Genomic DNA, 16,056 nt, shown 5'->3' with positions numbered 1-16,056 from the left:
GTTGTCTTGGCGACAGTCGATCCTTTGCAGCAGGCAAGCTGTACTTTAGCAGCATCTTTTCTTTCCCGCCCTCCTTCCTTCATTTCCAGGTCGAACAGAGGAGGACATGTTCTCTTCAGCTCTGTACCGGTTCAGCTTGCGGGGTACTGCTGGTTCTGTGCTGTGGGAGACCGTTCAGCCCACTGGGGGAAAGCCTCCTGCCACTGCTGGCCACTCCATGGTGTTCCATAGCCCTTCCAGAATGCTACTGGTCTATGGGGGCCATAGGCCTACAACTGCAAGGTAGGCCTATGGCCCCCATAATGTTTAGTCATTATTAGTTAGAACCCTCCCTGGACACATTCATTCCCTGACCCATAACCCTAACCTTATCCATCAAGACTGGTATTTATAAAATGTCTAAGAAACACTCTTCGGAATGGTCTTAAACTTTGTCCTGTGTGTTGAGAATGTTTTACTGAAGAGTAGGACCTAAGCACTGTGTATAAAGATGCTAAAAGCTACTTTCAGCTGCCGATCTCATTTTGATTGACAGTACACCAAAATGGTGTAAAAAAAAGAACTACAATGATGGCACCCCAAAACGCCCTCCCTCGGGCACTGAAACAGTCAGTAGCAGCAAGTATAGGTGGGCCTTTGATAGCTTTGTGTCAGAGCTGCAATACACTCCATGTAATTTATGTATTTATATTTATTTACATATTATATATTTATATTAAAAGCCTTTATTAAAAGGGCTGCATAATAAACAGGCATACTGATATGTGTTGGTGTGCATTTTTAACTCCATTACATTGCCCTTTCAAGAAATGTTTTTTATATTTATAGAGAAGCAAGAGTTTTGTTTGTATTTTGCTCCCCACCCTCTAAAGACCTTACATTATATTAGCCAAAAGCAGCATTCCCTCGTTGTTTTTATTAAGAAATTGCTTGTATCTTTTTATTAATACCCGCCAAACAGGTGTGTGGGCTCTGCCTTTGCGTGCCTAATGCAGCCATGTGCTGGTATCTCCGCACTGAGTTAAGACACTTCCCCGAGCATCCTTAAAGAAATAAGGAGCTGAGACCATTCTCAACTCAACTCCTAAACATTTTTATACGGTGCAACTATTCTTATTCCGAAATGTAAGACTGAATTGACATGGGGGTCAGAATTATGATGCACTGGAGACCAAGATTTTACTCTTGAGCAGCTTTATGCATATTGGCCTAGAACTACATGCCTAACCTGTTTCCTTACCATAACCACAGCCTAATCCTAATTCTAACCTTATAGCCCTAAACCCAAGTCCTAACCCTAAAATTGATCCCTGAAGAAGTCAGGACTGGCCAAAAGGACCTCACTTTGCAGAAATGTCCTCACCTATTAATGGGGTGTATCTGTGCTTATTATTTTATCATTTTAATGCGTGGGGCTTGCATAAGTGATGTTGTCATGTATTACTAAACGTGAACAAAATTGTAAGAAGCTGTTGCTATTGATTTAGACTTTTCTTGTTACGTGGACTGAAACTAAGATCCTCGTGTCTTGACGCGTGCTCAATAACCCAGGTAAGAAAATCAAAGAAGGTTGAATCAGATCATCTGGATACAACGTTTTATCCGGATGAACTGATTCAACCTTCTTTGATCAGATCCTCGTGAGGATCCTTCCTACCGCACACCTCACCACTGTCACACTGCCCTCGTACAGATCCTGCACCGCTCTTACAAGCTTCTCTGTCACTCCCCACTTCCTCATACAATACCACACCTCCTCTGTCGTCACCATCATATGCTTTCTCTAAATCTACAAAGACACAGTGTACCTCCTTCTGACCTTTTCTATACTTCTCCATCAACATTCTCAAAGCAAACATCACATCTGTGGCGCTCTTTCGTGGCATGAAACCATACTGCTGCTCGCTGATCGTCACCTCTTCTCTTAACCTAGCTTCTATTACTCTTTCACATGTCTTCATGCTGTGGCTGATCAACTTTATGCCTCTGTCGTTGCTACAGTACTGCACATCGCCCTCATTCTTGAAAATCGGTACCAGTGCACTTCTTCTCCACCCCCACATAGAATAATACTACAAAAAAAAGCAAGTGGAGATTGTCTTTACTGACACATTTAGACATTTGCCACTGAATACACCACAGACTAAAACTGTGCTTTCTGTTATTCTGTCCCACTACATCTCCCCACTCGAAGGTTCAGTGTGAGGGTGAACAACACAGACGTATTTCATGTGGACCGGCGGTTCTGGACCTCCTTCCGCTCCCGTTTCCCAGCCACTGGGCCGCGAGAGAGAGCTTTCCACTCGGCCACTGTCATCGGCAATTACATGGTTGTCTACGGTGAGCGACATAACGCATATCTCTCTTTTTTTTTTCCATAAAGAGCACTGGAGGGTTTGCTACTGTATGACCTCCATTGCTTCACATTGTGTTGCACAAGGAGATGTCCTGTGCAATGCCATTTGCATAAGGCCCATAACAAATCTGCATGGACAAGGGCTTCTTAACTGTCTGTTCATCGTGGACAGTCGACATTCATAAAAACAGATGAGCCATGATCCTGTTTTCAACATGGTGACCAGTAGGACACTTGTTAGCATCCCATGTTCTCTTCTTTATAGACACAGTCCTTGTTTAGATAGTTTTTTTAGATGCTATGGCCCCGTGTTAAGTTAGTTTCACCGAGTTGACCCACCATGGATGTAGTAACTTGCCTCACTTATGGTCAACTTCAGGATTTCCTGAACTGTCAGTGTGTTGGTAGCTGGGAATCGAGGTGCCAGATCCTGTTCACTTTTCCTTGTTTTCACCCAATTTCTCTTCTGTTCCGTCTTTCCTCCTCAGGAGGCAACATGCACATTCATTACCAAGAGGAGAAGTGCTATGATGAGGAGATCTTCTTCTACCACCTGGGCTGTCACCAGTGGGTGTCTGCTGGAGAGAGCCTTGTACACAGTGAGTCCCAGTAGACTATGTGCTGTGTTGTGTAACCAGTTACACACACACACACACACACACACACACTTATCAGTCTTATTTGCTGACTCACGTGAACAGACTCTTCTTTACTTCTTTTTTTTTCCTGCAGGGGGGGAGGCTGTGAGGGGGCGTTACTCTCATGTTGCAGCCGTGATGGAGGGGCGAGTGCTGCTGGTTGCCGGGGGCTACAGCGGCGTTGCCCGCGGTGACCTGGTGGCTTACAAAGTTCCGCTGTTTGTTAGCAGTGACCCAGGAGACAGGGTGAGTGAAGACAGCATTGTAGAGCAAGGAAATAGAAAATCCTGGCATGGTGGACGACAGCAATATGGTCCAGAGTGAATGACTTCTGGGGAAGGGGATGCAGAAAAATAATAAACATATTAGTCAGAATAAACGAGAATGGCAATAGATTAGTGATATTGTGGGACATGTTGCAATATTTGTTTGTATGCGTGTGTGTGTGTGTGTGTGTGTGTGCGTGTGTGTGTGTGTTGCTCTGTCAGGATGCTGTTTGCGCTGAGGCACCAGACGAAAGCATGTGCCTGAGGAACCCTGAGTGCAGCTGGTGTGAAGGACGCTGTCGGGAGTACCAGCCCACAAACCCGGTAATACTTACTCAAACCCCACACCACTGTCTCCTCGGTCTTAAAGAACGCCAGGCTCGCTGTGCTCCCGGCATATCCCCATATATAGAAAATTAATGAAGAATTTTACTTGTCACTTGTGCCAAGTTCAATTTCCTTCCATTCCATATAGCATGCATCAGCAGACGTCCACACTGCTTGCCTCTGTGCAGTTGACCAAAGGGACACCTAAAAACACTGCAGTATTTAAAAAGACACAAAACACACCTCGTGTTTGACTGCTAAGAAGTTTGAGAATTATTAAATGGTTGGTTCAAGGGCATCCGGGTGGCGTGGCGGTCTATTCCGTTGCCTACCAACACAGGGATCGCCGGTTCAAATCCCCGTGTTACCTCCGGCTTGGTCCGGGGTCCCTACAGACACAATTCGCCGTGTCTGCGGGTGGGAAGCTGGATGTGGGTATGTGTCCTGGTCACTGCACTAGTGCTTTCTCTGGTTGGTCGGGGCGCCTGTTCGGAGGGGGGAACTGGGGGGAATAGCGTGATCCTCCCACGCGCTACGTCCCCCTGGGGAAACTCCTCACTGTCAGGTGAAAAGAAGCGGCTGGTGACTCCACATGTATCGGAGAAGGCCTGTGGTAGTCTGCAGCCCTCCCCGGATCGGCAGAGGGGGTGGAGCAGAGACCAGGGCGGCTCGGAAGAGTGGGGTAATTGGCCAAGTACAATTGGGGAGAGAAAGGGTGGAAAAATTCAACAAAAAAATGTTGGTTGAATAACATGTGATTGATGCCGCCATCAGTTCATTAGGGCTGTTATTGAAATGTTGGTCCCATTTGAACTACTGGCAGTTTGCAAAACACAAAATTCACAAAGTGACTTATGCCCTTAAAAAAGAATAAAAGTTTTCGCAAAAGCTGTTTGACCATATCCCATATTAGTTCCTATAACCAGAATCTCTTGCACCCCACAACGCGAATGTCAGTCTGTAGAAGAGCTGTTGTTAATAACCATGGTTGTGTGTCTGCAGTGTGGAAGTACCGGTTGCATGGGCCTGGCCCGCTTTCTGTCTGACTGTCAGTCGTGCCTGGTGTTCAGTGGCACCCCGGCTTCTCTGGCTCGCGCCCCCGGCGACTTCGGCTGGTGTGTGCAGAACGAGTCTTGTCTTCCAGTGTCAGGTAAGACCAAGAGAGGGAGGAAGGAGGGAGGAAAAAAAAAGAGAAAAAAAGAGGGGACTGTTCTCCAAGCCGAGACACGGCAAGTCGGGGGTTGACATGAGAGCGACTAGACTCGACTTGGGTGTGGCAGAGGCGAAACACGATGACTTGACTGCATTCAGCTGAGATCAGACAGGCCTCTCAGACCGACCGTTTGAGCTGCCTTTCCAATCGTAAAAGATTCTTGCGTGTAATCAAGTCACCTCGTTTCTCCCATGTTTTTCTGAACGCACCCCCAAACAAGATGCATTGACTGCATTGGTTGCAGTGCAGCAATGCATTTTTCTTTCTTTTTCTTTAAGGAAACTTTTATAGAATTTTAAGGTTTCTAAGAGGTCAGGTGTGATGTCTGTGTGCTGACCTCTCCCTCTCGGTCTCGCAGAGCGAAGTGCGTGCCGCGTGGACCAGATCTCTGGGGCGTACGGCTGGTGGGGGGAGCGTACCCGTTTCCTAACCTCCCTCCACTCCTGTCGCACCGAGAACTATGTCCCGGGACTGCACCTGCTCACCTTCCAGCACCCCCGCAACGACTCCCAGCCTGACAAGGTATGGAGTCCCAAATCTCAGCCTTAACAGTCACACTGTCGCTACTACTGCCCCCCCTCCCTCCCCCTGTTCTGCTTACACTCAACCCTCCTTTCTCCCTGCTAAACCTGCTTTGAGCTCCATGGCAGGTCTCGTACACTCGTTTTTGTAACTAACATCTCAAATGAGTACAGCTTATTTACCTTTTCTATGTTCTTTTCTATCCGGAGCTTTTCAGGCGCTTGTGTCTCTGTTGCGTGCCCCTCATCTCCTCGTCTCTCTCCTCCTCCCATGTTTTTGCAACCCGCTCCTAGAAAGTCCTCCGGTTTCCCAGTAGTCGGCCTGTTTGTCAGCCTTGTTTGTGTTAGCAGTCTGTAGAGAATGGTGCTTCTGTTGATGCATTTCCACTTCCGTCCATCCGCCCCCTCCATCCCATTCCCCAGGTGTCCATCCTCCGCAGCACCACCATCATCCTCAGCCCCACCACGGAGATGGACGTAGCCCTGCAGTTCAGGGGCTTCATCCACCCACTGTGGGGGGCCCCTCCGCCTGCGCCCCCGCCTACTGAGACCGTCTCCATGTGGGCTCGCATCCAGAGACTCCACTTTGAGGCTCGCATGGCACCGGGCCCAAACTCCAACCAACTGGTGAGAGAGGAGAGCAATAAATCTTTTGTCAAGTTTTGAGTGATAAAAAGACGTTAGAGAAGAGGGCTTGTAACTAGAATGTTGCAGTTGCATGTCCCATAGGAAAAACTGGGAGGGGGAGGTGAATTAGTGGCCCTCCATTCCCAGGACGACTGCAGCTGAGGTGCTCCTTACTAAGGCACTTTAACTTCCATTGCTCAGGCTGTTGTGCAGGACACATCTATTGTAAATGTAAAGCAGAGCATGTAAAGTAGAGCATGCATTAGCATTAGCAGTTTTCTTGCCCAGGATATATAAATGTTATTTCAGCTTTGTGGGATAGAAGGGGCAGTTTTACTTGGAAGAGGCTGGAATATGTAATTTACTAATGCTATGTTCAAGAACCATTCGTACCAAGCGTTTCTCTGCTTTCCACCGTTGTTTCTCTTGTTTCCTTCCCTTGCTCATGATCCTGTTCCCCTCCGTCTGGTGAAAAGGAGGTGGTGGGCCGCTGGGCAGCTCAACAGGAGAAGGAGCTGAAGCTACTGGTTCGTCCGGATGGTAGCAAAATGTTCCCCAACCTGACCAGAGGGAACCACTACCTGGTCCAGGCAGAGGGCTACCTCAACAACTCGAGCTCAGGACAAACCAGCGAGATGGCCCTGATCTGGAACAGAACTGCCCTGCCTGGAGGGAGTGTAAGCACATTATAACTGTTGTGTCCCCCACAAAAGCCAAAGAGCACATTACCCATGGGTTAAGTAACACTGAGAAAAATGGCTTCACTTTTTAACCTCTTTCCCTGTCCTTGATAAGTGTTATCAGGAGAGAAGTGGACTGCGTATCTCTGTAGGGTAATTTACTAAGGGTGTAACAGTTCATGAAAGTCACGGTTTAGTCTGTGCCTCAGTTTTTGGATCATGTTTCGGTTTTTTTGTTGGTACACAAAAAAAAAGACCTGTTAAGATTTTCATCTTTCAACGCAAATGAATAGAAAAGGTATGACTGGAAAGAGGAAGGTCCTTTCCGTGATAGTTTTCATCGTAAGACTGTGATAAGCTTGCAAAAAAATGTTACACGACTTGGCAAGACTCCCCGTTAACCTGTACCTGTGAGGTACTTAGTACTGTCATGGCTGGGCACTGATGAAGAGATGTTGTGGAGGAAATTTGAAATGTGAATTCCATTGCCATCCAAGGCCCTTTATACATCCATCCATCCATTATTCAACCCGCTTATCCTGCTCTCAGGGATGCTAGAGCCTATCCCAACAGTCATTGGGCAGCAGGCGGGGAGACATCCTGGACAGGCCGCCAGGCCATCATGCAGGGCCGACATACACACACACACACACACACACACACACACACACATTCATACCTAGGGGCAATTTAGTACGGCGGATTCACCTGACCTACATGTCTTTGGACTGTGGGAGGAAACCAGCGCACCCAGAGGAAACCCACGCAGACACGGGGAGAACATGCAAACTCTACACAGAGGATGACCTGGGACGACCCCCAAGGTTGGACTACCCCGGGGCTCGAAACCCAGGACCTTTTTGCTGTGAGGCGACCGCACTAACCACCGCGCCACCGTGCCGCCCTTTGAACAGTTCCATTTAAATCTGCATAATACATTTTATTGCAAAAATAACGCACTGGCAGTATTTTTGCCATGTCCTCTTTTCCATTTTTGACCCCAAAAGTTTGTATTTGACATTTTTGTGAAGTCACTGTCTGCTACGCATGGTGGCAGTAAACACAGGTTTGCTTCCTTGGCAGAAGTGTGCAGTTAGAGACTGTGCCTGCGTTGTTCAGACGTTTGTCTGGGAGGTTTCAGAGGTTTATTCTGTCTCTCACAGACAGTCTAAAGAAAAAAACTGAAATCATCTATAGGATAGTCAAAATTATGGATAGTCAAAAAAAATGTACATCTTAAATTTATTCGCAGAGGCGCTTCTTCCATGACTCCACGGTTGATTAAGCGTGTACCATGTTCTGTGAACTGAGGCCTGTCCCGAACCATTACGGGGTCAGTGCATGAATCGTTACACCCCTGTTATATACGTAGATTTAGATAGATCAAAATCTAAAGCTTCGCCACGACTTCAGGCTTAAATGGCCATCAGTCCTTACAGAAACATTTTCTGCAAAAACAAGAATGTTTCTCTCAGGAGGCATAACATGAACCCTGACCCTTTCCATTTGCTTGTCTGCTTCCTCCGTAGGAGATCTCCTTCCTGTTCTTAGAGCCTTACCGCTCGGGGTCCTGCTCAGGGTATATGTCCTGCCTGGCCTGTCTGTCAGACCAGTCCTGTGGTTGGTGTCCGTCCCTGTCTCGCTGCCTGCTGCGGGCTGACCCTGACCAGGAGCCCTGCCTCGAGGAGCAGCGAGGGGGACAGCGACATCTGCTGTTGGCTCCGCAGCACTGCACCCTGTGTGAAGAGTACAGGGACTGCTCCACTTGCACTCAGGTACACGACAGCTATCAGCTGACGTTTATTTGTACTCACAGTCTCACGGTTATGGTCCCAGACGGCTATGCATTCCCACTGCAATTACTTTGCCCAAAAGAGTTAGGGCAGTAAACATAGATATGCAACCCCGATCCTGAGACCCTCGATCGGGACGTGGAAAAACTCCACGGAAAAAACTTGCTTTGGAAAAAAAAATGGGAGAAACCTCAGGAAGAGCATAAGTGCAGGGATACCTCTTTTAGAAACACATAGGTGTAGGCAGAGAGAACAGTGCGTTAACAGATTTACAAATAAGCACTCAATGATGACAATAACTACACCCGTTGATAGTGAAACGGTATAAAATACTTTCTCTGAGACGTCAAGCATCCTTCTCAGATGGAGCAACGGGTCAGCACAGTCCTGTGTAGCAACACCTACTGAACGCCGCAGAGCCCTGGACAAGAGAATGGAGCTCTCGTACACCCAGCAGGAAGACCCGGTGTGGAGCCATGCTTGGCCAGAGCTTTCACAATAGCTGTTTCCGTCAAAATGTATTGCAAAGTTTAAGCAAAATTTTAAAATGTCATTTATTCGTCATCAGCCGCTTCTCCGGGGTCGGGTCGCGGTGGCAGCAAGCTAAGTAGGGCACTCCAGATGTCCCTTTCTCCAGCAATGCCCTCCAGCTCCTCCTGGGGGATCCCAAGGCGTTCCCAGGCCAGATTGGACATGTAGTCCCTCCAGTGAGTTCCGGGTCTACCCCGGGGTCTCCTCCCAGTTGGACGTGCCCAGGAGGCATCCTGATCAGACGCCCAAACCACCTCAACTGGCTCCGTTCGGCACGAAGGAGCAGCGGCTCTACTCCGAGTTCCCACCGGATGTCTGAGCTCCTCACCCTATCTCTAAGACCGAGCCCAGACACCCTACGGAGGAAACTTATTTCATCCGCTTGTATCCACAACCTCACCCTTTCAGTCACTACTCAAAGCTCATGACCATAGGTGAGGGTTGAAACGAAGATTGACTGGTAAATTGAGAGCTTTGCCTTCCGGTGCAGCTCCTTCTTCCCCACAACGGTCCGGTACAACGTCCGCATTACTGCCGATGCTGCACTAATCCGCCTGTCAATCTCCCGCGCCATCCTTTTAAAATGTCGATAAAAGAAATGTCAAATTACTGTGTTTCCATCAACTGGTGTTTTTAAAAAATAAACACCCCTCCATGCACAAGACACGACAGTGCCGACAGCCGACAACTGGCGGTAAATGCTAAGCCCGGGAGAGAATAGATCATTTTCAACAGATCTGTAACTTGCCATTGGAGGAGCTGTCAACACCGGTTTATGTCAGCTGTACCTGGCCATGATCCATGCTTCCTGACTCAGGGGCGTTTCCAGGATTTGAGGATAGTTGGGGCTTAGCCCAGACTTCTGTAGAGGGGTCCGGGGGGGACCATTTTTTCGATAAACGAGCTCTATTTTGATGCTTTTTTTATGTGCTCTGGTGCCTTATTTACATTCAAAGTTCATGTCTTAATCATTGAAGAATTGAAATGTGTACCTCAAAAAACTTGTTTACTCACCAGATTAATTATGAATTGTGATGTTAAAAACATTAGTAGTTGTTAGTAATTAGTATTGAGGAGAAGCAGAATACTTCACAACTGCTATCATTAAACATTTATTGACATGCTACAGTACCAGACTAGAGGAAAAAAGTTAAACGTATTTATGTTAATATTAGTTTACTGGAATATTAAATTTTCTTTCACACACACACGCAGAGTTGGAGAGACCTGCATTCATTTTGACAGGCTGTTATGTTACGAAGACTATCAGACATTTTATCGCGCTTCAAACAGGCTTACATTTAGAATCGTATTCGGGGGCGACACTCAAAATGTTGGGGGTTTAAGCCCCGGCAAAATGACCCGGTGACGCCGATGTCCTGACTAAGTGGGTGAAGAAATGCAGTTTTATAATTGCTGTGGCCGTTGCACTGCAACACACCCACGTTTTTTTTTTTTTCTTCTTCTGTTCATATCACCTAGTTTCACTGTCCACCATCATCATTTATGTGAAAAGCCGTTTCCATGGCCCATTATTGTAGTTTCTCTTTATCAAAACTTTAACTTTTCCACCTCAACCAAGCGCAAATTTTTTACAATATTTAGACTTTTTTTTCTTTTTTTTATTCTGGTGTTTCTGTTCATGTTCTGTGGTGCGTAACTTCAAATTTCACGTAAAAAGATGTTGATGTAAACTTGCCTAGCTTCGGAAATGGTGAATAGGCAGCCATGAACAGAAGACATTTGATGCTGGACATGATAATGTGAATATAATGTAAAGTTAACTTTGTCCTGCAGGACCCATACTGTGAGTGGCAGACCAACTTCAGTAAGAAAGGGGACTACCAGTGCAGCCGAAGGGGAAGGTTGGATGGATCCATTCGTGACCCTGGAAGTTGTCCTAAAGTCTGCAACCAGTAAGTAGAAGCTCTTTTTCATACAGATTATTATTATCACAGTTTATTTTTTATTTATTTATTTTGGGGGGGGATTTCCCCCGCCCTTCTTCTCCCAAATTGTACCCGGCCAATTACCCCACTCTCCCGAGCCGTCCCGGTCGCTGCTCCACCCCCTCTGCCGATCCGGGGAGGGCTGCAGACTACCACATGCCTCCTCCCATACATGTGGAGTCGCCAGCCGCTTCTTTTCACCTGACAGTGAGGAGTTTCGCCAGGGGAACGTAGTGCGTGGGAGGATCACGCTATTCCCCCCAGTTCCCCCCTTGACCAAGACACATACCCACATCCGGCTTCCCACCCGCAGACACGGCCAATTGTGTCTGTTGGGACACTCGACCAAGTACCATGGGGATTCGAACTGGTGATCCTCACGTTGGTAGGCAACGGTATAGACCGCTACGCTACCCGGATGCCTTACAGTTTATTATAAATAGGATGCACTGCATGCATTTCTCCGTTTGTTTCTCTCTCTCTGATTCTCGCTGTTCCTTTTGGCTGTGTCCTGCACAGGAGGAAGACGTGTGGAGACTGCCTCTCTAACTCCAGCCACTGTGCATGGTGCGAGTCTGCACAGGCCTGCTTCTACTTTGCTGCTTACCTCACAAAGTACCCTTATGGAGAGTGCAGGGACTGGTATGACAGGTAAAAAAACAAACACCTACTACAGTTTGAGTTTTCACATTTTTGTTCTTTTTAGCAACTGTACATGTTGAATCAAAGAAAGAAAGTTTAGGCAGTTCATCTGGACACAACGTTTACTGAGAGAAATGTTTCATTATTTATCTAAGTGACCTCTTCAGTCTCAACTGACTATAGGTATCCCCACGCTTATAAACAGTCAAGTGGGGGGGCTAAGAGTACATCTGTCACCATCTTACAATGTTGCGATTGCAACTATTTCCCAGTCCTCTGTGAATAGTACACATGGCCATTGAAACTCTACTTGACGCTCACGGCAATTCGCATATGAAACCGATCGTTTTCGGTCGTTATGCCACTGTATGTTCATACAGGTGGGGATACCTGCAGTCAGTTGAGACTGAAGATTTCACTTAGATAAATAATGAAGCACTTCCCCCAATAAACGTTGTGTCCAGATGAACTGATTCAACTTACTTTCTTTGATTTTCTTACCTGGATTATTGAGCATGCATAAAGCCATGTACATGTTGAATCTATATATATATATATATATAGATATATAGATAGATAGATAGATAGATAGATAGATAGATAGATAGATAGATAGATAGATAGATAGATAGATAGATAGATAGATATATATACACACACACATACATATATATATATATATATACACTCACTGGCCACTTTATTAGGTACACCTTGCTAGTACCGGGTTGGACCCCCTTTTGCCTTCAGAACTGCCTTAATCCTTCGTGGCATAGGTTCAACAAGGTACTGGAAACATTCCTCAGAGAGTTTGGTCCATATTGACATGATAGCATCACGCAGTTGCTGCAGATTTGTCGGCTGCACATCCATGATGCGAATCTCCCGGTCCACCACATCCCAAAGGTGCTCTATTGGATTGAGATCTGGTGACTGTGGAGGCCATTTGAGTACAGTGAACTCATTGTCATGTTCAAGAAACCAGTCTGAGATGATTCGAGCTTTATGACATGGCGCGTTATCCTGCTGGAAGTAGCCATCAGAGGATGGGAACACTGTGGTCATAAAGGGATGGACATGGTCAGCAACAATACTCAGGTAGGCTGTGGCGTTGACACGATGCTCAATTGGTACTAAGGGGCCAAAAGTGTGCCAAGAAAATATCCCCCACACCATTACACCACCACCACCAGCCTGAACCGTTGATACAAGGCAGGATGGATCCATGCTTTCATGTTGTTGACGCCAAATTCTGACCCTACCATCCGAATGTCGCAGCAGAAATCGAGACTCATCAGACCAGGCAACGTTTTTCCAATCTTCTATTGTCCAATTTTGGTGAGCCTGTGCGAATTGTAGCCTCAGTTTCCTGTTCTTAGCTGACAGGAGTGGCACCCGGTGTGGTCTTCTGCTGCTGTAGCCCATCTGCCTCAAGGTTCGACGTGTTGTGCGTTCAGAGATGCTCTTCTGCATACCTCGGTTGTAAAGAGTGGTTATTTGAGTTACTGTTGCCTTTCTATCAGCTCGAACCAGTCTGGCCATTCTCCTCTGACCTCTGGCATCAACAAGGCATTTTCGCCCACAGAACTGCCGCTCACTGGATATTTTCTCTTTTTCGGACCATTCTCTGTAAACCCTAGAGATGGTTGTGCATGAAAATCCCAGTAGATCAGCAGTTTCTGAAATACTCAGACCAGCCCGTCTGGCACCAACAACCATGCCACGTTCAAAGTTTATTTTGTGGCGATTTATGGCGATTAATACACACATTGACAAAGAAGCATGATAAATGGATTGAAAATTATGACTTTTGATAATTTTCATTCCAAAAATAATTCACAAACCAAGTAAAAAATTTGATTTATTTGCGAAAGAGGCCTTCCAACGATGCTTTGTGGAGACTTCTGGAAAATCCTTCCAGTGGTCAAGGGAGGCATTACACCTATCATTGTCAGTGTTAGGTGTAATGCCTGAAGGCACGCAAGGTGGTTTACCCTGAGGTGCTTGAGCGCTGACTGATTAATACACACATTGGCAAAGAAGCTTGATGAATGAATTGAAAATTATGACGTTTGATAATTTTCGTTAATAAGATTCATTTATTCGACATTCGTTTATCACATGTACATATATCATAAATTATCCTATATTCCATCATGCTTATAACGTAAAGATCCGATCATGTTGGTTGTTTTGCTGAGAACATTTTCCCCGGGCAACGCCGGGTAAGGTATCCTAGTTAGTTAATAGTTTTAATGTCCTAAAAATGAAACAGTTTCTCTTAAAATACAATATATTCGCACTATTTAAACATAGCTAAACGAAGAAACACTCACAAGAGTGTAAAGACACAGGTGTAGTGAGTGGGATATGAAGCGCCTCATATTAATCATCTGACGATCTGTCTCTTTCGCCCCTTACTTTCCAGCGTCCACTCGGTGCCCCAGTGCAAGCAGTGCTCGTCTTTGAACGCTTGCACAGACTGCTTACACACCTTCCAGTGCGGCTGGTGCGGCGACTACAACAATCCCACTATTGGAAAGTAAGAGGTGGCAAAACTACAGTGTGGGAAAACCCAATGCACACACTTCTCTGGTTTCCCCCACCGTGATTTCTGCAACTTTTCTACCTGTATATCTTGAGGAATTTGACTACCTTTCCCTTTTTTTCCCCCCACATTTCTTTCTTTCTTTTTTTTTTTAAATTTTATTCTCGAGTGACTGATGTTTGAATGCTGACGTTTTAAGCTGTATTTTTCTGTTTCCTATGTTTTCATTTCTTTGTTTTCCTGCCTGTCTGCCCAGATGTCTGAGAGGAGACTGGGCCGGGATAGATGACCCCTCTGTGTACAACTGCAGTGTGGCAGTGGCAGAGGCGCGTGCTGCAAAGTGAGTCCTCTCCTTTCATGCTTGGCAATAAGTCGTCATGAAAATGCAGCAGTGTAAAGAAATGGCTCCTATGTTATGTGTGTAGCTATTATTATGTGGGCAAAAATGCCAAAAAATATAAATTTAGGCAATACAGCCTAAATTTATATTGGCGCAGTAGAGGTATATAATGAGTGAGGAGACCATCCTTCAACCAAATGGTCTGTGACAGTGAGCATCTGCCCTGGAAACATGTCCATGAACAGGACACTGAGATTTTAAGGGGTCAGTGTCTCTTAGCCAACCCCAACCTCCAACCCTTCAAGTGGAGGGAACCAAGCAGTTACAGAATTTGTCTTTAATTGCATCGTTGAATGTTCCCTAAAATTACACTGGCTATTTTTGCATCATTGCATTGCTGGCCATAACCTGCAAGACAGACCGTTGTCATTTGACCATCAAGATGACTTTAGACTCTGCAAACAAGACCTCTCGGAGCCCCTCGAAGTCTGTTAATCCCTCTTTAGCCCCTCTGAGCCATAAAACCTGACATGTTGTGATTTCCCTCCCTGCGCAGCCCCTCACTTTTCACTCCATCTGTCTTCCTGCTCTTTCCAGTCCTGAGCCTCAGACCTCAGCCCCCCCACGGCCCATGGAGATGGAGATGGAGCTAGAGCATCTAGACGCCAGTGAGCAGGATGCTTTGTGGTCCTACCCCACCTGCCCCGATGTGGAGGAGTGCAGGCTGGGCCTCCACAACTGCCACCCCTTTGCCACTTGCATCAATACCCCCACTTCCTATGAGTGCCACTGTGAGAGGGGATACATGGGGGACGGCACCCTGCACTGCAACCAGACGTAAGACTCCTATTGTCATGATGACAACATTTTGTACAGCACTTAAAATCATTTACAAGAAAATATCATAGTCAAAAAATACTGAAACAAGAAGGTACATCATTATAAAAGAAATGGAAGATTAAACAGTATGACCCAAAAAAAAGCTATTGGGTGGTAAAATGCTGCCCTTTAAAAAAAATGTAATGTTAATATTACTTTAAAAAGTCTATTAAAAAACAGAAAGCAATTTCAAATCTTGTCTAAGATCCTCATGTAGGTCAATCTGGAGCCGAAGGGCCCTGGTGACTTTCAGCCTAGAATTTGGGAACAGCCAAAAGGATCTTGTCTGAAGATCTAATAGAGCTTATCTCAATTTATCCAAAAATGGATTCCCCTTGTGACTGGTCCCTCAACTTTCATTTCTTTCTTCCTTAATCTCTCCTGCCCTTTATTTCCTCTCTCCCAGTTAGTCCTTCTGTACGTAGGCATGGTGAAAAAGAATGACGTTTGAGCTCGCAGTACTTCATTCCCTCTCCCAGGTGTTACAATGAGTGTCGCGAAGGCCAGTGCAGTGGCAGTCCACGGTTCGAGTGCGAGTGTTCCCTGGGCTGGACGTCGGACCCTGCCACTTTGGTGCTGAGCGGGGTCGAGTGTGACGTAGACTGTGGCTGCAACTTTCACTCCACCTGTATCACCGCCCCGGGGATCTGTGACCAGTGCCAGGGTGAGACATTAAGACTCAGAATGACCTTATTTCACCAGCTCATTGTCTTTTATCACGTGATTTTAACTGATTTGAAATGGTC

At 46.2% G+C, this 16,056-nt stretch overlaps 1 protein-coding gene across 1 annotated transcript in view; it reads left to right on the top strand.

Moving 5' to 3' along the window:
• The window catches only part of megf8 (multiple EGF-like-domains 8), a 38,490-nt gene that overhangs the window by 8,140 nt on the left and 14,294 nt on the right, over nt 1-16,056 (top strand). The window contains 16 exon segments of the mRNA XM_056285709.1: nt 90-282; nt 2,195-2,340; nt 2,845-2,955; nt 3,089-3,240; nt 3,483-3,584; nt 4,590-4,737; nt 5,159-5,322; nt 5,745-5,948; nt 6,425-6,625; nt 8,158-8,403; nt 10,750-10,868; nt 11,421-11,552; nt 13,972-14,085; nt 14,348-14,431; nt 15,029-15,268; nt 15,790-15,974. Coding sequence (XP_056141684.1) covers nt 90-282; nt 2,195-2,340; nt 2,845-2,955; nt 3,089-3,240; nt 3,483-3,584; nt 4,590-4,737; nt 5,159-5,322; nt 5,745-5,948; nt 6,425-6,625; nt 8,158-8,403; nt 10,750-10,868; nt 11,421-11,552; nt 13,972-14,085; nt 14,348-14,431; nt 15,029-15,268; nt 15,790-15,974 — 2,541 coding nt within the window.

Source organism: Lampris incognitus, chromosome 9 (assembly GCF_029633865.1).
Source record: "Lampris incognitus isolate fLamInc1 chromosome 9, fLamInc1.hap2, whole genome shotgun sequence".
Taxonomy (NCBI): Eukaryota; Metazoa; Chordata; class Actinopteri; order Lampriformes; family Lampridae; genus Lampris; species Lampris incognitus.
The sequence above is the reverse complement of the archived record's forward strand: the minus strand, read 5'-3'. Positions and strand labels throughout refer to the sequence as shown.